Raw genomic sequence first — 23,242 nt, forward strand, 5'->3', positions numbered from 1 at the left:
TTCTGAGACTGACCTGGAAGAAAAGAAATTCTGATTTCTATTGCTTGGGCTGGGAGGGGTTTATAAGGTAAGAACTATGTATAAAGTCAGAATATATTTAGCATCATAGGGGGAAGTTATGAGTAATAAAAGGGATAAATGAGATATGAAGAAATAAAAGAGAAGAAAGCATCGGTAGTGATTTTTAGGTTTCCCATTTGTGTGGCAGGACATTGTCTCAGTTACTTCCCTATTGCTGTGGAGAGGTGCCATGACCAAGGCAACTTATAAAAGTGTTTCATTAGAAGCTTGCTTACAGTTCAGAGCGTTAGTGAGTCCATGACCATTCTGATGGGAGCACGGCAGCAGGCAGGCATGGCCCTGGAGCAGTAGCTGAGAGCTCACATCTTATCTGAAAGGTTGAGGTAGAAAGATTGATAACTGAAATGGTATGGGCAGATAACTGGAATGGTGTGGGCTTTTGAGACCTCAAAGCCCACCCCCAGTGACACAACTCCTCCAGCAAGGCTTCACCTCCTAATCTTTCCCAAACAGTTTCACTAACTGGGGACCAAGTAGTCAAACGTTTGAATATATAGAGGCCATTCTCATTCAAACCACCACACCAGTTTAGAAGAAGGACCTCCCGTAGTTCCCCTAGGAGAAATTGATTTTAGCAGGAAGATCATGAGTTGGATTTGGTATGTGGACTCTAGGATACATTGGTCATACCCATGGGGAAGTGTTCAAATTAAAGCTCAGAGGACAACTCAAAATTTAATTTTGAAAATTAGCAGTTGTGGATTAGCTCAGATTGACATTTCTGTCATCATGCTGCATAGTAGTACATAACAAATACGTACAAAATGTGGTGTCTCACAGAGACTAAGTATACATTCACATGGTCTGTTAGACAGGGAAAGGACCCAGAGATGTTTATTCTTCCTCCCAAATCACTGTTCTGTCAGTAGGCAAACCAGAGCTTCAGCCGTCTAATTTGTTTTTCTGTAGTAATCTTTCCAGTTTTTAATGTCTGTCCCTTTCTCTTTCGTTCATTCTGATTTTCTATCACCTTTCCTCTGATATGTTTGGAACACAGTGCTCTCTCCTCAAGATAATCCCTGAAGCTTTAGCATTGCTACCGAATATTTTGATTCAGGCTTCTGGGCATGGTATTTCAGGACTTCCATAACATCTTCTGTGTGTCTGTGTGTGTGTGTGTGTGTGTGTGTGTGTGTGTGTGTGTGTGTGTGAGAGAGAGAGAGAGAGAGAGAGAGAGAGAGAGACTCTCTCTGTAGTCCTGGCTGACCTGGAACTCACTATGTAGACCAGGCTGTCCTTAACATCATAAAACATCCACCTGCCTTCGCTTCTGAAGTGCTAGGATTATCACACCGGCACCAGCTACTTTTCCCTAAGCTGCTTCTTCCTGTTCTTTAGCACTGTAGGCTACTCATTCCTTTAGCTCATGCTACATTTTAAAGATCTCCCTCTCCCCAGCCCTTGTCTGTGTGTTCTCTACTATTAGCTTATGTTTGTAATATTCAAAACACTGGATGGAAGGAAGAACTGTCCATTTAAGGACTGATTTTGCTTGTATATGATTTCTTGGTGTCTTAGACCCAAACTGTAAGACCAGGCTGGTCTTGAATTTGTAGAGACCCTCCTCCCCTCCTGCCAGTCCTCTTTCCCTTCCTAACTAGCCCCACTTCATAGCTGTGTGTGTGTGTGTGTGTGTGTGTTTGCCAATGAGATTCATTGTATTTGTTGACAGGAGTGTGGGTACCTTACTAGTAGCTATCACTGAGGAACAATGTCTTAGCATCCCCTATCACCTATAAACTGCATAGAATCCCCTAGGAGCGGTGGGGTCCCCGGTGGTCCCCTGAACCTCTCTTCTGTCCTTGACAGGGTGTTGACAGCTGAATCTCATGCAGAGCTCATATAGACAGTCAGAGCTGCACTGAGTTCAAGAGTACAGCAGCCCTGTTATGCACGGGAGCCAGCACTTGCACATCCCCCTGCTTCCAGCTCTTACGTTCTTCCCACCCCTTCTGCCATGACCCCTAAGCTCTGGAGGGGTGATATCGATGTCCCATTTGTGCCTTAGCTCTCAACAGTCACTTATTGTCAGCATTTGGACTGGTTACAAGTCTAGTTACTGCTGCCTACTGTGCAAAGGTTCTCTACAAAGCTGACAGCAGCACTAATCTACGGACATGAACATAGTGATGTAAAAGACGATTTAATGGGTACATCGTGTCCGAAAACTTTCTGAAATGGTCACCTTTTCCTGGTTACTAAATTTGATTGTCTTCCTTTTCATTAATGCAGCTCTCAAGAGGCAAAATTTATACAATAACCCTTTCAACTCTATGAGTTATACAAGTCCTTATAGCCCAAATGCCAGTAGCCCTTACAGCAGCGGCTTCAACTCTCCATCCTCAACACCAGTGCGACCTCCTATAGTCAAGCAGCTTATACTTCCTGGAAATTCAGGTAAGGAGTGGTTTTACCTAATGGTCCTGTCTCAGAAAGAACAATTCATCACAGGGTTAGGTTCATTTTACTTAGGAAACCCTGAAGCAGTAAGAGAAACTCTTAGATGGACTGACTGTTTTATGCTAGTTCCTGTACTGAGTACTAAGGGTACAAAAGCCAAGTCAGTGGCTGTGCATTGTCTGCATGTCATTTTCTTTGAGGGTGTACCTAAATCTGTTTTTAAAATTAGTATTTAAAATCTGGTTAAATTAAACAGGACCATAAACTTGATTCCTTTAACCAATAAAACCTTATTTACTGCCTGATGGGGTTGTAAAATCTACAGACCTGTTTTTAAGAGTTATAGTAAGCATTGGTACTACAGTTCAGTCCCAGCATATGGTTTAATATGATTAATGTGCATATGGCACATTTGTGCCCAGAGCGATAGGTGCTGTACTAGGTGTGAGGAGGACAGACTGCTGTGGCCTGGGCGTCTGTCCTGGTCTCCTGCTACTGACACTTCTCTTGGGTAGCTTAGTCTTCTCTAACTCATCACGTCACTCTTCTTGCCTTCTTTGATAACTTGTGAGTGTGCTGTATAACTGTGGGTGTGTGCATGTGTGTGCACTGCATGGGGAGTCCACAGGTTGACATCAGGTGTCTCTTCTTTCATTTTCCACCTTAGTTTTGAGACAGGCTCTGGCCGATGAGCTCCAGAAACCCACCTGCCTGCTGGCCCCTTGTGCTAGTTTACAGACTCTGCTGCCCCTCGGTGGTGTAGAGCAATAGGGGCTGACCTTTAACCTCGAAGAGGCAACCAAGGGCAACAGCAGTAGTCGATATTGTTTTGGGAGTCACTTGAAATACCCTGAGCAACCATTTGAATGGAAGTTTCTTGTACCTGGTACTGGGTTTTTGTTAGTCATTGGTTCCTGTCGGGGAGCATTGTTAGCCCACATGGCATAACTTCCTTTCAGCTATCCTGTCTATCTCTATATATGTATATACATATACATACGTTATATGTACATATAATTGTAGATGAATATAAGGGAATAGGATTTTTGAGGTGATCAAAGAACCTTGGTGTTGACTGCCCTCCTCTTTCTTTGGAGTTGATGTCCCTCCCCATTCCCAGTGGAGCCCCTCCTCCCCATTTTCCTATTTCCCACTTTGTCATCAGTCATTCCCATCTTAGATCTTCCCCTACCCATGGTTCCCTTATACTTGGCTGTTTTTTCAGTGACTCCAGGTTTATATATTCACATCTGAAGATTTGGAGCTAGGAATGGCAGAGGAGAAAATGTGGCATTTGTCTTTCAGAGTCTGAGTTGCCTCACTCAATGTGATCTTTTCTAGGACCATATATTTACCTTCAAATTTCTTTTTTTTTTACAGCTGTATAGTATTCCATTGTATATATGTACCACATTTTCATTACTCATTCATCAGTTGAAGGACATTTAGGTTGTTTCATTTCCTGGCTCTTGGGCATAGGGCAGCAAAGAACATGGCTGAGCAAGTTTCTGCAGAGTAAGATGTTAAGTCCTTTGGGCATAGGCCAAGCAGTGATATGGCTGGATCATATGATAGATTTATTTTTAGCTTTTTGAAGATTCTCCATACTGATTTTCAAAGTGGCTGCACCCACAAGTTTATATTCCCACCAACAGTGAATGAGGAATCCTCTTTCTCCACAATCTTGCCGGTATTTGTTACAAGTTTTGTTGCTCTTAGTCATTCTGAATGGGGTAAGACAAAATCTCAAACTTGTCTTTCCCTAATTGCTAAGGATAATGAACACTTTTTGATATATTTTGATTCCTTCAATTGTGAACACTCTGTTCAGATGCCTAGCCCATGTTTTAATTGGATCATTTGTTTCCTTCGTTCTGATTTTTGAGTTCTTTGTATATCCTGGATATTTAGTCTTCTATTATGTATGGCTGGCAAAGATTCTCCCCCATTCTAGGGGGTTCTTCACTTGCTCTTTCTTAGCTGTGCAGAAGCTTTCTAGTTTCTTTTGTTGAGGTTTGTTGGCTTGTTTTTGTTTTTTGAAACAGGCTCTCTATGTAGTCCTGGCTATCCTGGACCTCACTATTTAGACCAGCCCTTGAACTCACGGAGATCCACTTGTTTCTGCCTTCTGAGAACTGGGATTAAAGGCATGTGTCACAATGCCAAGCCTACTTTTTTAGTTTTATAAGGTCTTGCTTGTCAATTGTTGGCCTTAATTGCTAGACAAAAGGGTCCTATACAGAAAGTTCTTTCCTACACTTATATCTTGTAGGGTATCGCCTATGGTTTCTTCTAGCAGTTTTAGTATTTCAGGTTTCAAATTGAGGTCTTTGATCTACTTCAAGCTAATTTTTAGGTGGGATGATAGATACAGTTCTAATTTCATTCTTCTGTGTGTGGACTTCTTGTTTTCCCAGCATCAGTTGTGAAAAGATGCTGTCTTTTCTCCGGTGTATGTGTGTTCCTCTTTGTCAAATATCAGATGGCTGTAGTTACATGTACTACGTGTCTTCTATTCTATTCTGTTGGTATGCACATCTGGTTTGTACCATATTGTTTTTATTGTTTTTATTATAGCTCTGTACTGCATCTTGAAGTCTGGAATGGCAACCCATTCAGTATTATTCTTTTTGTTAATGATTGCTTTGGCTGTCTGGGGTCTTCTCTGGCTCCATATGAATTTTAGGATGGTTTCCTATTTCTGTGAAGAATGTTGTGGGTATTTTGATTAGGATTGTATTATTGGATCTGTAAATTACTTTTAGTTAGGATAGCTGTTTCCACCATATTAATTTTAGTGATTCATGAACACAGTGTCTTTCCATTTTCTAGTGGCTTTCTCAATTTTATTCATAGATTTGAAGTTTTTTATTGTGGAAGTCTGTCACCTCCTTGGTTAGGTTTATTCCAAGATACTTTAATGGGAGTGTGTCCACGACCATTCTTAATATGTTTGTTGTTGGTGTATAGAATGGCTACTGCTTTTTGTATATTGATTTTGTACCTTGTCTCTTTGCTGAAATTGTTGATTGTAGAAGTTTTCTGGTTGAATTTTTTGGGATCTCTTAATACATAGTATCACATTATCTGCAAATAGGGATATTTAACTTCTTTTCTTATTTATATCACTTTAATTTCCTTCTCTTGCCTTACTGCTCTGGCTAGTGTTTCCACCACTCTATTGAGAAGGAGTGAGGATAAGTGAACAGCCCTGTCTCATTCCTGATTTTGATGGGATTACTTAAGTGTGTCTCTATTTGTGATAATGTTGGCTTCAGGCTTGGCATATATATCCCTTATTTAGGAGGTATGCCCCTATCAATCCTACGTTTTCTAGGACTTTCTTCATGAAAGCATATTAGATTTTGTCTAAGGCCTTTTTTGCATCGATTGAGATGATCATGTGATTTTTGCCTTTCAGTTCATTTATATGACTTATGATTATGTATGTTGAGCCATCCTTGAATTTCTGGATAAAACCAACATGATCATGGTGATGACCTTCTTGGTATGTGTCTATATTTGGTTTACTAATATTTTATTGAGTTTTGCATCTGTGTTCATCAGGGATATTGATTAGTCTGTACTTCCTGGTTTTTGTTGTATCTTTCCTGGTTTGAGTATTAGAGTAATACAGTCTTTATAGAACAAGTTTGGAGTGATTCTTCTACATATATATATATATATGTAGTAATACTTTGTCAGGGGTGGTGGTGCATGCCTTTAATCCCAGCACTTGAGAGGCAGAAGAAAGCAGATCTCTGTGAGTTCAAGGTCAGTCTGGTCTACACAGTGAGTTCCAGGACAGGCTCTAAAAGCTACACAGAGGAACCCTGTCTTGAAAAAACAAAATAGTAATATTAATAATAATTTAAGAAGTATTCATTGTAGTTCTTTGACTGTTTTGTAGAATTCTAATGTGACTTCATCTGGTTCTGATGTGACTTCATCTGGACCTGGACTTATTTTTAGTTGGAAAGCACTTTATTACTATTGCAATCTCCTCCTGTCTTATGAGTCTGTTTAAGTTGTTGATCTCTTCTTGGTTTAACTTTGGTAGTTTAGGTGAATCAAGGAATTCATCCATTTCCTTCAGATTTTCCAACTTAATGAAGTGCATGTTTTCAAATTATTCCCTTATAATAATCTGTATTTCTTTGATGTCATAATATTTCCTTGTTCATTTTTGATTCTGTTCATTTGACTCCTCCTTTTCCCTCCGTCCTCCCTCCGTCTTCTCTCTCTCTCCCCCCCTCCTTCTCACTCCCTCTTTCTCTTCTCTCTGAGTAGTTGGACCAAGGGGGCCTTGATATGTCTTCTGAAAGAACCAGCTCTTAGATGAATTGATCCTATGTATCGTTTCCTTGGATTTTTATTATTTCTTGCCATCTCCTGGGTTTGAGTTGGTTTCACAGTTTTTTAGGTTATATTATTAAGACATGTATCTTTAAAGTAGACACTTAAAGGCTATAACTTGCCTCATAGGACTGCTTTTAATGTGTCACAGAGCTTTTGTTGCATTGTGTTTTCATTTTCATTTAGTTCCAGGAATATTTTGATTTCTTTCTTGATTATTTTTTTCCTTTGACCCACTCATCATTCAGTAAGGAGTTATTTATGCCATGGAGTTTTTTGTTGTTGCTGTTGTTTTAAGTTTTATCTAATTAGGATTCTATATGCTCCCTATCTTTGTATGGCTATGTCTTTCCTTAGTTTTGGAAAGTTCTCCTCTATGAGCTTGTTAAATCTGGTTTATGTCATTGACTCTGAGATTCTCCTCCCTCATCTATGCCTATAATTCAAAGGTTTGGTCTTTTGATGACCACATTTCCTGAATGTTCTTTTACTGTGCTTGTATAATTTTTTTCATGTTCTTTGCTTATTTCATCTAGATCCTCTTTAAGTCCTGATATCTATCTTCTGACTGATTCATCTATTTGTAAGGCTTTCCAGAGTTTTCTAATTGGAATACTGAATTTTTCAATTTCATCTTCATTTTAGCTTGTGTTCTCTTTAATGCTTCTATCTTTGTTGAGTTCAGTTTTCAAATCCTGAATTATCTTTGTCATTTCATACAGCCATGCATTTATTTTCTTCTGTTATTGTTAATCTCTTGGAGGTCAATGAAGTGTTTGTGCCTTTAAAATTCTAATCCTTTGATAAAGTTTATGATTATCCTTTTAAATTCTGTGTTTTGGAATTCACCTAGGAAGCTCTCATTAGAGAACACTTCCATAGCTTTAGTGGGTTTGAAGGAAGACATGTCTTGCCCATTCATGTTTTTGTATTTGCAGTTTGAGTTGAGCATGTGGACTTCCTTCTTTGTTTTTGTGTCTGATGTGATAATCTGGCCTTCCTTAGATTGGGCCAGTGTAGGAAATGTGTGATTTGAGCTAGGTTAGGTAAAGGTGATGGATGAGCTGTTTAATTGACCTTGCAAAGATGGTCTCCAAACCATGGGTCTGGAACTATGGGTGTAGAAGTGGCAGCAGGCAGAGAGAAGGATGGGTAAGGAAAGGAGGGTCGATGGTGGCTCTCTAGAAAGTAGGTCACTGATCTGGAAGTAGGCCCGTGGGTGTGGAGGTTGCTGCAGACAGAAGGGTAACGATGGGGGATAAGAAAGGAAAAGTGGTTCTTGGACAGAGGGATCTCAGGTGGGTCTGGAGCTGTGCCTGTGGGGAGTTGACTACAATAGTGAAAAATTTGGAAAACTGGATGGACTGTAGTCCTAGCACTTGGGAGGCTGAGGCAGGAGGATTGATAGTTTGTTAGCCTAGGCTACATAGTAAGTTCAAGAACATAGAAAGTAGAACCCTGTCTTTAAAAAAAAAGCTACAGGGCTGGAGAGATGGCTCAGCAGTTAAGACTGCTCTTCTAGAGGACCTCTGTTCAATTCCCAGCACCCACATATCAGCTCACAGCTGTCTGTAACTCCAGTTCCAGGGAACCCAGCACCCTTACCTGGACATACATGAAGACAAAACAGCAATGCACATAAAATATAAATAAATAAATGAGTAAGTAGCAGATTTTTTTTTTTTAAGCTACAAACTGGCAGCATGTTCTAAATCAGTCTGTATTAGACATCGTAGTGAGGAGAGTGTTGAGCCTTTCTCATTTCTTCAGAGACGGGTCACCATGAAAGTGTCCCTGAGAAACACACTAGGTGCTTGCCGGTGTGCATTCCTTGTCCCTGCACAGTTTCTTCTCCTCCTCTTGGTCTAGGTGAGAGAGTACTTTTTAAAACGCCATCTATTGCACTTCACTATCAAATGTCAGAACATTCTGGATTCTCCTTTCTAATTTGGCAAGCATGACATCATGTAGGACAAATTGACCTAGTGTTCTTTTTTTGCCTGGTTCTCAAATGTCTAAGAAATCTACTTTTTTTTTGGGGGGGGGGGTGTTGAGACACGGTTTCTCTGTATAGTTTTGGTGCCTGTCCTGGATCTCGCTCTGTAGCCCAGGCTGGCCTCAAACTCACAGAGATCCGCCTGGCTCTGCCTCCCAAGTGCTGGGATTAAAGGCTTGTGCCACCACTGCCCGGCAAGATATCTGCTTTTCTCAAATTAGTTTTGTTTTTTAAGAAAAGTAGGCCGGGCGGTGGTGGCGCACGCCTTTAATCCCAGCACTCGGGAGGCAGAGCCAGGCGGATCGCTGTGAGTTCGAGGCCAGCCTGGGCTACCAAGTGAGTTCCAGGAAAGGCGCAAAGCTACACAGAGAAACCCTGTCTCAAAAAAACCAAAAAAAAAAAAAAAAAAAAAGTAAATTTTTTCTTCAAGGAGAAGATTATGGTGCTAATGACTGAATTTGAAAGGAGAAAGCACTACATCATTTACTTACAGAATGGTTTCCCTGAGTATCTTGTAAAAAGATGAAAGCCTCTAGCTCAGTGGTTCTCAACCTGTAGATTATATGACCCCTTTGGGCAACAGTTCTTAACCTATAGGTTAACCCCCCTTTCATGGGGGTCTCCTAAGACCGTCTGAAAACATGGATGTTTACATTACAGTTCATAACAGTAGCAAAATTGCAGTTATGAAGGAGCAACAGAAATAGTGTTCTGGTTGGGGTCACCACAGCATGAGGCACTGTATTAAAGGGTCACAGCCTTAGGAAAGGTGAGGACCGCTGACCTACCTATAGCTCCCGAATCAGCTGCTTTGCAGGCACTGGCTGAAAGCTGTATAATAGTTTTGGGGGAAATGAGGTAAGTTATACTTAAAAGATGTTTTGTATTTGTGACATAGTATGTAAAGGAGTCTCTATATCTCTTTTTCTCCCTAATGAGGTCAGTTTCTAATTTCAGTTTTGAGAGTTTTGTACGTGTAAATGGAACTGAATCAAAGGGTGGAATTATTTGGCTACTTGGAACAGATGTTTAACTCAGTTTTTCTCTTACCAAGGTTTGATGTGTTCTCCTTTTTCTAAAGGTAACTTCAAAAGTTCATCAGATAGAAATCCTCCACTCAGCCCTCAATCCTCTATAGATAGTGAGTTAAGTGCTTCAGAATTAGATGAAGATTCAATTGGATCCAACTATAAGCTAAATGATGTAACTGATGTGCAGATTCTAGCCCGGATGCAGGAAGAAAGTAAGTTTTAATTATTAAAATTGAGATTTTTTGTTACTATACAAGTTTGTTGTACATATTAAATTTATTATATGTATTTTAAAGTGTCATGAAAAATAGTAAGATGGTGAAAGTATAAATATTGAAGTAGATATTTCAGAGAATAATGCCACATACGTATTTGCTTTCAAATTTTATTTTATATAAGACAGCTTTGCTGTAAAAAGGACAAAGAAGGGCTTATGAGGCTTGGCTTCTGTGAATGGTGTTTGTACCCGGACAGGTTGTAAATTCTCATCCTTGTCATTATTACTCTGTTACTATGGCTTCTGTGAATGGTGTTTGTACCCGGACAGGTTGTAAATTCTCATCCTTGTCATTATTACTACTCTGTTACTCTGTAGCTTTTAGTGCGTTTGTAATGGCCCCCTAGGAAGCCTTTGAACCTTTTTGTTTACTACTCTTCCCCAAAATTGTAATATCATAGTTACACTCTATATCTGCCTAAGTACTGTAAGAGCCCCAAACTCCTATGATATCTAATGTCTTTGTTGCCTCTGGCACCCCCAAAGTATACATAGACAAAAAATTTTCATACTTATTGAGGATGTGTGCCCTGGCTGTCTTTGAATGCAGAAGGTGGTGGTGGTGCTATTCTTGCAACACACTGAACCATATATGATCCCAGCAACCTCTCAGTGAGTTCTGTGTCAGAATCTAACAGTGGCTAATACTTGAAGAGCTTTTGGTTGTACCTGGATGCATGATGTCTTGTAAAATATGTTGTAAGTTTTATCAAGCTGTAGCTTTTAGGAAACTGCAGAATGTTTCTTCATCCACTGAATCATTCCACTTTAGTATGGCCTCCCCTGGAAAAAGGAAGAGCTTCGTGCTGCCTTGACTCACCTAAACACTAGTGGCGTGACACAACTTTCTTCTTTGATTTTCTGTCTCTCCTCATTAAGTTAAAGGTGGAGTCAGTAAGAGGCTGGAAAGGACAGCCTCTTAAAGAGAATGCTGCCTGATTCCACAGTGTAGAATAAACTCAGCTTTTACTTTGGATGCTGACTTCTGTGGAGAGCTCAGCAAGCTATTTACTGTAGCCTTGATGCTGTGTTTTGGTAACAGATAGTAAGAATGTTAACTTTATTGTCCTTTAATAATTATTTCTAAGCCATTCATACACCTGAATATTTATTTTCCTAGTAAATAAAAAGTTGATACCAAAACATACATGATACCTACTTGAAAACAACTTCTTGCCCTCCTTTTTTAAAGCTGTGGTTTTATTTTTACAGCATGGCTCTTCTAAGATTTGTATATAGCAGTTAATTGGTCAGTTGTATACGTGGTCAAGTGTCTTAGTTTTTACAGTGAGAAATCGAAATCCTGTGCAATTGTGACTTGCTTAAAGCTCTCCTGCATTACTGGAGAGGAGGCATTGGGCTCTGACTTCCATTTCTAAAACAATGCTCTCTATTGCTTGATGGCTTCTCTTATTGCTCTTTGCTGTAGCTGGACAGTAAGTAACTCAGTTACCACTGTGCTTCTCAGACCTACAGGGCCACATGAACCTAGAAGTTCTAAGAATTTGGAAGGGTTACTTCTTCTTTATTTTGTAGTCCGTGGAGATTCACCTCTGTGTGCTCTTCACTGAACTACTCTCCAGGGATTTGTGGCCTTAAAAGATGCCCTAGTTCTCGCCCCTTTGATAGCAGTTTCTGTGCATAAAGAAGTGACATAACGGACTGATTCTGACTGTAAGGTCCCTTTTAGTGGATGCCCGTAGCTAGCAGGACTTGCTGAAGATGTATTTAGATTCCTCCACACCGCCACTATAACTTCAGTCTAAAGGTTTGTTTGCTAACTAATATATTCTGTTCACTGCCTACATAGTAGTTCTCCCCCGTGTTCCTTCAGCCCACGTTTGGGTTTCTGTGTGTAAAGTAGAACTGGGTGTTTGTTTGTTTGTTTTAATTTATGGCTTTACCTTGTTACTCAGACTCTAGATTAAAGAAATCTTGAAATTAAACAAATAGTACATTTTTATTTAGTTTTAAAATAACTTTGAGATGTAGTTTATGCATCTTCACATAGAAGGATGTCTAGAAGTAGAAAAGGAACTTGTCTTTGTACCTTTGAGAAAACTTTAAGTTGAGGTAATCATTTACTTAATTTTTTAAAAATTTAAATGTTTGAAAATACAATCAAAGAAATAAATAATGCATTCATTGTTGCTAGGTCTCCGGCAAGAATATGCAGCCACCACCTCTCGGCGCAGCTCTGGTTCATCTTGCAATTCTACAAGGCGGGGCACTTTTAGTGATCAAGAGCTGGATGCACAGAGCTTGGACGATGAAGATGATAGTGTGCACCATGCCGTATACCCTGCTGTGAGCAGGTTTTCTCCATCGCCACGCAATTCACCCCGACCGTCTCCTAAGCAGTCGCCTCGCAATTCACCTCGCTCACGCTCTCCTGCCCGGGGAATAGAATACAGTAGAGTATCCCCACAGCCTATGATTAGCCGTTTGCAGCAACCTCGCCTTTCCCTCCAAGGCCATCCCACAGATTTACAGACAAGCAATGTTAAAAATGAAGGTAAGACAGGAGAGTTTGGGGAATGAGGTGTCCATGTGTTAGTGTGAAAAGAATGCATTCTTCCCCAGTTTTTCTAAATGTTAGTCATGTTCACCATTTTATTAATGCAAACATGAGGAGAAAGTAAATTTCACTTTAGGAAACTAAGTATCTGTCAGTTACTAATGTGATTCCCAAGCCAGACTACAGGGCCAAGTGGACATGGAAATTCTTAAGGGATTTGTTTTATTTCACTCATGGAGTAGACTTTATTTCTTTAGACTTGATTATATAATTTATAGTTTCTTTAAGGGTGCTTTTATTTCATCCATTTATAGCCTCTGTCTAAGTTAGATTGTTTTCTCTTTCTTTTTCTTTAGTTCTTTCTTTCCTTTTCTTTTTTTCTTTTTTAATATTTCCTGTTACTTATACAGTATACAGAAAGAAATGTTTAAATATATCATTTTACTTCAAATTATATTTCATATCTGAAAGAATGGTTTTTTGTTTTTTGTTTTTGTTACTATCATTCATTTCAAATCCCACTGTTGTAGAAAAACTCCGACGCAGTCTTCCAAACCTGTCCCGGACATCAAGCTCACAAGCTGACTCGGTGAGAAGCAGCAGAAGTGATTCCAGTTTCCAAGTGCCAAATGGAGGGGTGCCTCGGATGCAGCCTCAGGCCTCAGCCAGTGAGTACCTCCTTCCCTCTGAAATAGAAGTCAGAGAACCGACCGCATTCTGTGCTGGGTGGCGGTTAAGCCATTGCTGCAGTATATTCTGTATGGCCAGCAAGGTGGCTCAGCCGGTAAAGGCACTTGTTGGCAAGCCAGCAACCTGAGTTCGCTACCTGGAGCTCACGTAGTAGAAAAGGAAATGTGGCGTCTAACCTCTATGCCTGCACCTTGGTGGATGCAGCACTCCCTCCTGCCTGCCAGGGACTAAATACAGATTTTTAAATAAAGAACAGTAAAACTAAAGAGATAATATTGTGATAAAATGTAAAAATTGTCTCTGTAAAATATTTAATTCTAACCAGTTTTGTTATAATTACATGACACTCACTGTGGTTTCTACTTCTGATCACCAAAGATCATCTTTGTTTTGTTTTGTTTTCTGGTTTTTAGTTTTGAAACAGGATTTCTCTGTATAGCCCTGGCTGTCCTGGAACTCACAATGTAGACCAGGCTAGCCTTGAATTCACAGTGATCCTCCTGTCTCTGCCCCCCACATATGGGATTAAAGGTCCTCTCAGTTAAGATCATCATTTTCAGTATATGATACTGTATAATTTAAGGCTCCTAAGGAATGCATGTGTTGTGTTACCATAGAAATGCCTGTATTTATTTGACATAATTCTTGTCACAAAGTAAAAAGTCAAGCATTTATTACAAATAAAGATTGAATAAAAATTTTTAAAGTCTGTCTTTAAAGAGGATAAGCTTTGCTTTTATTCTAGAAGTAAGCAGTTGCTATCCACGTATGTATATTATAAAATAGATTTTCTTTGAAAATCTCCCCTTTTAGACTTTTTAGAGCTGGAGGAATAGCTCAGTGATAGTACGTGATGATCATGTATGAGACCCTGGATTTTATCCCCAATGCCACAGAAGTAAAACGTTAAAGTTTATTATTACATATTTTAGGCCATATCATAATAAAAGTAATTAGTTGTCCAATAATACAGTCTATTAAATCTATAACAACACTGAACTTGTGAACTTCTTTGCAAAATGGAAGTATTTTATAAGGATTTGTATAGTCTCACTTAACACCTGCATCTGTTCATATAAAATTTTTAGTTTTCATTTGATTAATCTCTGTCTGCCAGGGATGTATTTGTAAACAGTATAATATTTAATCAGTGTAGATGTCATATTAATCCATATTTCTAATTTGACTTGTAATATAGGTAAAATTTGAGGTAATAAATTACCAAAACTATCATTTTTTTTAAGAATTGATTAACATTTCTTTATTTAAATTATTTGGGGAATTAACTATTGAGTTAAATCTGAACTCAAATAGAATAAATGAATTTGAGGCCTGGCCTGGTAATTTATGCCTTTAACCCCAGCACTCAGGAGGCAGAGTAGGCAGATCTGTGAGTTCAAAGCCAGCCTGGTCTACAGAGTGAGACCCAGCTGCACGCTGACTGTAAATTTATTTTTGGTGGCCAGTCACCAAAATACTAACCAAGGAATGTGACAGGTCTTTCTTCCTAGAGGTAATTTTTTTTTAATCTTTAGTTGTAATGTTTGCCTTTATTTTGTGACAAGAAGTATTGTGACAAGGCATTTCTACTCTAGCATGACATAGATTCCTTAAAAGCCTTAAACAGTTCAGTATTGTACATTAAAAATGATGAGATTGGGGGGGGTGAAATAGCACTGGAACCTTAAACTTAAAACCGAGCAGCTTTTTATAGAGCATTAACAAAAGCAGCAATGAGCCTGCAGAAGTACCCAGTAAAACCATGTGAGTTCTTAACCAAGAAAATGAATACCCCAGCAAATATCAGACACTCAAACAAGAGTGTTGAGGATAATTTAATGGAAAGAAAGTAGTGAGATTGGTAAGTGTTACAGAGACACATGCAGCATAAACAAAGACCAAACCAGGACACAGTGATAACTTCTGAGTCACATTGGTCGAACAGAGCCCAAGTCAGTGATGCATGAATGGCTGCACATTAGCAGCAGTGCATTAGTAACACCTGTGCATTGCATACAGACTGACTAAAATAGGGCTGTGGTTTGAAACATTTGCTGCTTACCAACTAAGGTAGGCATGTGTATACATAATTAAACCAATCAAGGGGTCTGGAAAGGTGGCTTTTCACTTAAGAGGACTGGGTATACCTTCCAGAGGACCTGAGTTAAATTCCCAGCTTCCACCTGACTGCTCATGATTATCTGTAACTCCAATCTCAGGGCATCCAATGCTCACTTCCAGCCTCCTTGAGCACCAGATACACACACGGTACACAGATAATCATGCAAGCCAAACACCCATACATTTAAAAAAAAAAAATTAAGTTAAAGAAAAATAATAAGCCAATCTAAAATGAACTGTTGGAATTACTTCTATATAAGTAACTTACCTATGGTTATACATCTTAATAAGTGGCAGGTTAATGTTCATACTGTGTTGATCCAGCTCAAGAATGTGTAGTCCCTTATAGAGACTTATCCATGGTTGTTTCCAAGGTATAAAGATCATACAGAAATACTTTTTTTTTTTGAGTTTGAGTTTGAGACTACAGTTTTTTTTTTTTTGTTTTTTTTGTTTTTTGTTTTTCGAGACAGGGTTTCTCTGTGTAGCTTTGCGCCTTTCCTGGAACTCACTTGGTAGCCCAGGCTGGCCTCGAACTCACAGAGATCCGCCTGGCTCTGCCTCCCAAGTGCTGGGATTAAAGGTGTGCGGCACCACCGCCCAGCGAGACTACAGTTTAAAGCACTGTGGAAAATTGTTACTCAAGATTTTTTAAGTGTTAAAATACTCATTGTGGTATTAATAATTGGTATAGGAAACATGAATTCATAAAACTTTAAAAATGAATTTAAAAGGAGAGTTTGAACTTTGTTATCTTTGAAATAGAGAATAGTAGGTTTTATGTCTTTAAACCCACAAGTTAATTTGACACATGAAAATATCTTGTTTCTGGGGGCTTCCCCCTCAGATACTTAACCCAATACAAAAAAGCAGCCTACAGTGTTAATGTGGCATGAAATACAATTTAAGTGAATCATAATCCTCACAGGCATTACAGCCATGCTTTTCCACCATCTCTACAGGTTGAAACATTGGTACTTCACCTTCAAGCATGCTATTGTGTTTAGTTTGAATTATTAAGATCTGGATTTTTCAAAATTCCACATGATAAATCTCCAAACAGCCTCCTGTGTGATAAAACCAGCTCTGCCTAAATCCTCTACGCTCATCCCATTACATAGAGCTTTATGACAATGAACAGATAGAGTGGGAGCCTAGGACTAACATAATATATCTATTAACAGATGTCAATAGAAAAACATAAAGTTTTTTATAATTACCTGACTTCTCTAGCAATAGAATTGCCATTATATAGTCACATTAATATCCTAGAATTATTTTTCATTTCTTCCTAGTAGTTCATAACTAAGGAAAAGGTATTGGGAAAACATAATGGTTTTCCGGTTACTAGTTCATTATGTGGAAAATATATGTGCAATTTTACAAAGTTGCATTTCAGCATTTGATAGAAATTATATAGGCAGAAAGAGTTGGATCATCATCCTTTTTAAAACTGTATATACTGGCCAGGCAATCAGTGGTGATGCACACCTTTAATCCCAGCACTTGGGAGGCAGAGGCAGGTGGATCTCTGAGTTCAAGGCCAGCCTGGTCTATAGAGCTAGTTCCAGGACATCCAGGGCTACACAGAGAAGCTCTGTCTTGAAAAACAAAAACAAAACAAAAAAAACTATATATACTTGTTTACTTACATTTGCAGCTACAGTAACACTTACTTATAATTAAAAATGTCCACAAAAGGACTACACAATGTATTTGGAAAATAGAAAATCCAAAATATTAACAAGCTTAAAACTTAATTTTAAGTATACTGTATAAAAATTTAGATTTTTGTTTGAAGTTAACAATCATAAGTTTTTATCTATTTTCTTGAAGTTTTATATATTTTTGATAAAATACATGTGTAATTGTGATTTATATATAGTTACGTAATATAGTTTTCATAATTTTTATTTCAGTATATACTTTAATATTATCAAAGTATATGTAAAAGTGTAATAACAATTGTATGTATTTTATATAAGGAATGGGTACATTTCACTGTAAACTTCAGTTACTTGTGTTTAATAGCTATTTCACTTTGTTTGAAGTGGCTCTTTCCTCAGCTGTGAATGGTAAAGCTCTGGCTCGCTCTCACTGCTGCTGTGCATGACGCTGACCTTGCAGGGCTGCTGATCTTTGCCCACCGGGCCACTTCTTTCGCCTTGTCACTGTGCCAGGCACAACTTTTATATGCTTCTTTGCTGTGGCTGTATTATTGTGGACGCTGGCATTCAAATATGGGTATTATGACAGTGCTAATATATTTTCAAATTTTATATTTGTAAAATGTGAGTAACTTAAAAAGTTTAAGAAAACCAGAGCATTTTCTCAGTTTCTTCATTTAAAGGGATAGGTGTTATCAGAGGCAGGATTTTTCAAAAGGACAATAACTTGCTTCCTAACATTACCAGAGTATGAGCTCAAGTTTAGTATTCAGAAAAATATAGGAATTACTGGCTTATAAGTGAGGAAAAGGAATAGATGAAAACCTCAAGACAATCTTGAGATTATATATATATTATATATATAATATATATATATAATATATTATATATATATAATATATATATATAATATATTATATATATAATATATATATATAATATATATATATCTCCAAAGTTTGATTACTATTATAATGCCTAAGGTATTTTTACAGTATTATAGCATTTGAGCTTCACAAATACACATTTATTTCTGTAGAGAGCAGGGTTCCCTGTAGTCAAGTTAATTACACAGGACCACATATCTACAGGGTGACAGGTAATCCCAAACTGTTCAGTCCCCCAGCACCTCCCACTGCCGTCTGGAGACTGCGCCCAGCCTAACATGCATGCTTAGGCCTCTAGGAAACACTCTTGGATGGCTCTAGTAGGGCATGGTTTGAGACTGAACTGTAGGTAATTTGCCAGTGTAGGAACAGTTTTACACGGATACAGAGTGTGCCCCCAAGGAAGCACGTAGGAACAATACTGTGCTCTGTTCCACTCACCCATGGAAGTGTCTGGGTGGTTGATAACCTGTATGTAGCTGGCCTTCTAAGGTCAACAAGGAAGAACTTTCCTCAAGGTTTTACCTGCTACCAAAGCACTAATGGTTATTCTCCAGTTTTGCATTATTTTGAAACATGAGTTAAAACATGCAATACTTACATAATCGCCTAATCGAATAGTAGGAAAATATTTAAGGACTATCGGTTTAAAAAGTAATACTGGGCCGGGCGGTGGTGGCGCACGCCTTTAATCCCAGCACTCGGGAGGCAGAGCCAGGCGGATCTCTGTGAGTTCGAGGCCAGCCTGGACTACCAAGTGAGTCCCAGGAAAGGCGCAAAGCTACACAGAGAAACCCTGTCTCGAAAAACCAAAACCAAAAAAAAAAAAAAAAAAAAAAAAAAGTAATACTGGATCAGTTTGATTAATCAAAAAGATTTTATAAATGTGGTGATTGATTGAGGCCTTTGTCACTGGGCATTTTGATTGACTACATCTTAATGGGGGCCCAGGCTCTCTTTATAAGTGTCTCCGTTGATTTTCAGGCATATGCAAGTTTAAGAACCACTTATTTTCTCCACAGCTTTGTAAAACTTTGATTAAAAAAACTATAATTTATTTAAGAGAATAAGTACTATAAATTAAATCTCTACATTTTGTACAATTATCAATCACTGTAATTATTCAGTAGAAATGACTGAGTATATGTTGTGGTCCTAGCACTGAGGATCTATGTGTAAGTTAGCCTGTACTGCCCAGAGCTGCTATGGAAGCAGAGGAGAGACATCAAACTCCACATGGAGGCCTGATGACCTGAGTTCACTAACACTGGGATCCACGTGGGGGGAAGAGAGAAATAACTCCTGCTAGTTGTCCTCTGACATACATATGCCATGGCATGCCATATGTGGTCGTGTACATACACAATTAAGATTTTTAATTTTAAAAATAAGATTTAAAAACAATGGCTTATAGTTTGCCCAGTAATCTATTTGCCTTTTCTTTTGTGGTCCTTTACAATTGAGCCTACTTCTGTTCTTTAACCACTTGGCATGGCCAGTCTCAGCCTTCTCTACTATTGCTTCTTCCTCCTCTGGAATGCCTTCTCCAGATCCCACATGCTTCCTCCCACTCTTTTGTGATCTGTGAACAAATGTCCTCTTTGGAGAGTCTTTATGGATACCTGTGTCCAGCTGCAATTCCAGTCTCCTCCTCATGCTCCTTTCCCGCTCACTTCCTGCCTCGAAGCCATCACTGTCTGGAAAGCTATAGATTTTGCTACTTTCTTTTCATTCTCTCCTTTCCTAAATGTTCCATAAAACTGTTTTTTCTTTCCTAAGTAATTCCATAAGAACAAGAAAAATTCCTAGCTGGCTACTGAGGCTGTTTTACCCTACAGGGTACCCAGAGTACTCACTCCCATGTTTGAATAAATGAAAATAAAGATAGATGGATGGATGGATGGATGGATGGGTGGGTGGGTGGGTGGACGGACAGACGGATGGACAGACAAACAAATATGGATGACAGAGAACATGTGGACAAATATAGGTGAATAATATTTGATAATAATATTCTATAATTTTGTGGTTATAGGTATAAAGTAACAGATTTTTTTTCCCCCAAGTCTGGAGACGTTTTTGCTTATTTGCCTGACCGTGTTTGAGTTACATTGGCATCAGACACTATGTCGCTACAGTAAGGTTTGGATTGCTGTAAAATTAGAAGTCAGCTACATTTCCTTTTGTAAAAGTTGATTATCTCAGGAAAATAATAATGCCTGGGCAGAGATAGCAGAATTTCCCCTTTTCTCTCTAATGATACATCCAGTATCCCTTTACCACCTGATGATCTTTTTTATGATGATCTTTTATTCCTACATAGACTTGTAGGGATAGAATTTGGTGTTTTTGTTACTTGTTTTTATTTTTTGGACATAATTCCTAAAGTGTAGAAAGTCTACCTTTCTACACATCCTGCAAGAACCGTAGGATGGCAGTTTAGAGTTGCTTAACTAGGTGATTGAATGGGCCTGGAGCAGAGGAACTGTAGTGCAGTAGTTAGCCCGTCTGCACTCTGCGCAGCTCTGGGCTGTCCTCCATGCCAGTTTCAGAAGTTTCAGTGTCATAAATAGACAGGAAGTTTGAGAGGGACTTCAGCAGTCTGACTTGATTACATTACAAAGCAGATGTCCTAACTCCTCTAGACCCCCTCAACACACCCACACACACACCCACACACACACACACACACACACACACACACACACACACACACACACACACACACGGGTCCATAGACCAGACTTGCTACTGTCCAGCCTGAGGTACACATTAGTTGGATTTTACAACAAGATAACATTGAACACATTAAAGCTGCCAAGTGTGCAAGGACTTGCCTGGTTCTGAGTTTTCTTCTCCTTTTTGAGAATGGAAATTACTGTTTGATTTTGGAGCAATTCATCTACCAATAATTGCTTTGCCAAAATGTGCTTTTTTCTTTATTTGCATCAAAACAAGTACTGTGTTTATTTTCTATTTTGTGTGCTTATTTTTATCACTTTTATCCTTGTGTTTATATTCTTTGCATCTATGGCATGTTAGCTGGTGGCTTGTTTTCTCTTTGATGTTCCAGCCAATTGACATATTAGTTTTTTTTTTAATCTACAAAAAAAAAAAAAACTAGTTCTAAAAATATGCAATGGCACTAAGATTTCTGCCCCTTTTCTTTCCCAACTTAATGCACGAAGCATCACTTAAAAATTCCTGCGCTTCTAGAATTCTAACGTTTTACCTCACTGGTTTCTATTTCTTGATAACTTTTACATTTCTATTAAGTGTTCAAGTTTACAGAAGCTGTAGCCTTTACCTTGTACTTCCCGGCCAATATTACACTTCCTTGTTTTTCAACAGCTTCTCAAAGGCTGAAAAATTTGCCTCGTACCTCCCTCAAAGCCAAACAGTTGCTTCCAACTTCATCTACAAAAAGAGGTAACTACAGCCTCTGCTTGAGTTCAAATTTCAGCAAGTGGTGTAGGTAAATCTCTCACCTTCTGCATTTCTGAGTCAGTGATGCCTGTGGGGCACATTTCAAATTGGTTTTTTTCCTTAAGAAAATAATGCAAATTAATTCCCTGCTGTGTGGATAATTGCAGAAGAAACCTATTTTCTTCAGAGGTATGTATTGAATTGTTCTGAAAGGATTAAATGATAATTTATCATTTTTTCCTACCCATCTAAAACCAAAGATTATTGTTTTAAATTAATGAAAATTGGACAAATAGGTACTAAAATGTCACACATTCTGTCTATTAATGTTTTTTCCTCAAATATTGGTCTTTGGGTTTACTTATCTGTGGGGTAAGGTGGGAAGACTTTCGGATTAGAAGCTGATTAAAGTTAAGACACAAGTCTTTATGGTCAGTGAATACATTTGGAAGACTTACTATACAGTGGTAGCTTTTGTAAGAACTGAGTGCTAAAGAAATCTATGAAAGTTGGGCACTAAGTCTAGACAATAGGGTTCCAGAAGATTGAGTGTATTGGTAGATGAAAGACCAAAGAATTGAGAGAAAACAGTGATGTAGAATAGACTTGGAGTCCTGAGAATGAACAGATGACTCAGAATGGGACAGAACAAACAGAAGCAGTGAGGAAAAATAGCTCCCCTCATGAGAGTAAGAAAACTTGAGGAAAGAGGAAATTTGATGTCTTTTTTTTTTTTTAATTTAAGATGCAGTTAGTATGATTGCAAAACACTATATACTTTTAAACAGGGTTAGGTGTGTTAGCAATGATTTAGTGTGTGATTGTAAATAATTTGTTTTCAAAGTTAGAATCTGTAGGAAAGAGAATAGCCAACTAGTAGCATAGGGTCCATGCTTATGTATTAAGTGCTAGGTACTCACATGCACCTGCCTTGGTTCCACAGTCAGGAATAACACGCTGTGTAGGGCTTGTTCTTTAGAGTGAGAGGGGGTGACTTGGGGCTTTATAGGAATAAGTTGTTCTCTTAGTAGTAAGTAGTAAGATGTGATAGATATACTGTATCTAGGAGTTGAATCCTCTTCCTACCCGCAGTAAATGTCTGTGGTGATAGGTATGCCAACTCCCCTGATTTCATCACTGCACAATGTCTATATACAGGAATGGAAACATTACTTTTGCCCCATAAACATATATACTTTTTTTTGAGACAGGGTTTCTTCTCTATGTAGTTCTGACTGTGGAACTCACTCTTCGGACCAGGCTGACCTGAAACTCAGAGATCCACCTGCCTGTGCCTCCCGAGTGCTAGGATTAAAGGCATGTGCCACCGTGCCTGGCTCTACCATATTTTTAAAAAGAAAAAAGAAATACCTTATGGAATTGTTTGAGAACAATGGGCTTCTTTTCCAGATTTTTAACGAATTCTAGCTTCCTCTGGATAGTAGGGAAGGTGTGAACAGATGGACTGGCTGGGGTTGCTCAGTGCTAGGGAGCTTGCTCACAGGGATCAGTGAGGCTCTGGGTTTGGTTCTCAGCACTGGAGAAAATAAAAGCAAATTAATTTCAACAGAGTAGTGGGAAGAGGTATGTGACAACAAGGTGTATTATCCAGCAGAGCAGGAGACCACTAGCCTGCAATAAAAGAACAGCTATTGCTTACTTCAGTCTTGTCTAGTACATCGTTTTTACTTCTGAATCAGGTAGCTTTGTGTGATTTTACATTTTTACGTAAAGATTTGATCTTGTGGTTTTTATATTAAAAGACCATACCTTTTGACCAAATTTCTAAAGG

The 23,242-nt window shown here is 38.7% G+C and overlaps 1 protein-coding gene across 2 annotated transcripts in view; it reads left to right on the forward strand.

Annotated features, from left to right (window-relative positions):
* The window catches only part of Slain2 (SLAIN motif family member 2), a 56,171-nt gene that overhangs the window by 25,486 nt on the left and 7,443 nt on the right, over nucleotides 1-23,242 (forward strand). Inside the window, exons 3-7 of one of the 2 annotated variants that reach the window (XM_052735109.1) lie at nucleotides 2,314-2,478; nucleotides 9,915-10,076; nucleotides 12,297-12,656; nucleotides 13,190-13,327; nucleotides 21,376-21,453. In XM_052735109.1, the coding sequence (XP_052591069.1) occupies nucleotides 2,314-2,478; nucleotides 9,915-10,076; nucleotides 12,297-12,656; nucleotides 13,190-13,327; nucleotides 21,376-21,453 (903 nt within the window). The remainder of the gene's footprint in view (nucleotides 1-2,313; nucleotides 2,479-9,914; nucleotides 10,077-12,296; nucleotides 12,657-13,189; nucleotides 13,328-21,375; nucleotides 21,454-23,242) is intronic. The other variant, XM_052735110.1, reaches the window with a different exon arrangement.

The sequence above is a fragment of the Peromyscus californicus genome, unplaced genomic scaffold (genome assembly GCF_007827085.1).
Source record: "Peromyscus californicus insignis strain IS unplaced genomic scaffold, ASM782708v3 Scaffold_13__1_contigs__length_99412109, whole genome shotgun sequence".
Lineage (NCBI taxonomy): Eukaryota > Metazoa > Chordata > Mammalia > Rodentia > Cricetidae > Peromyscus > Peromyscus californicus.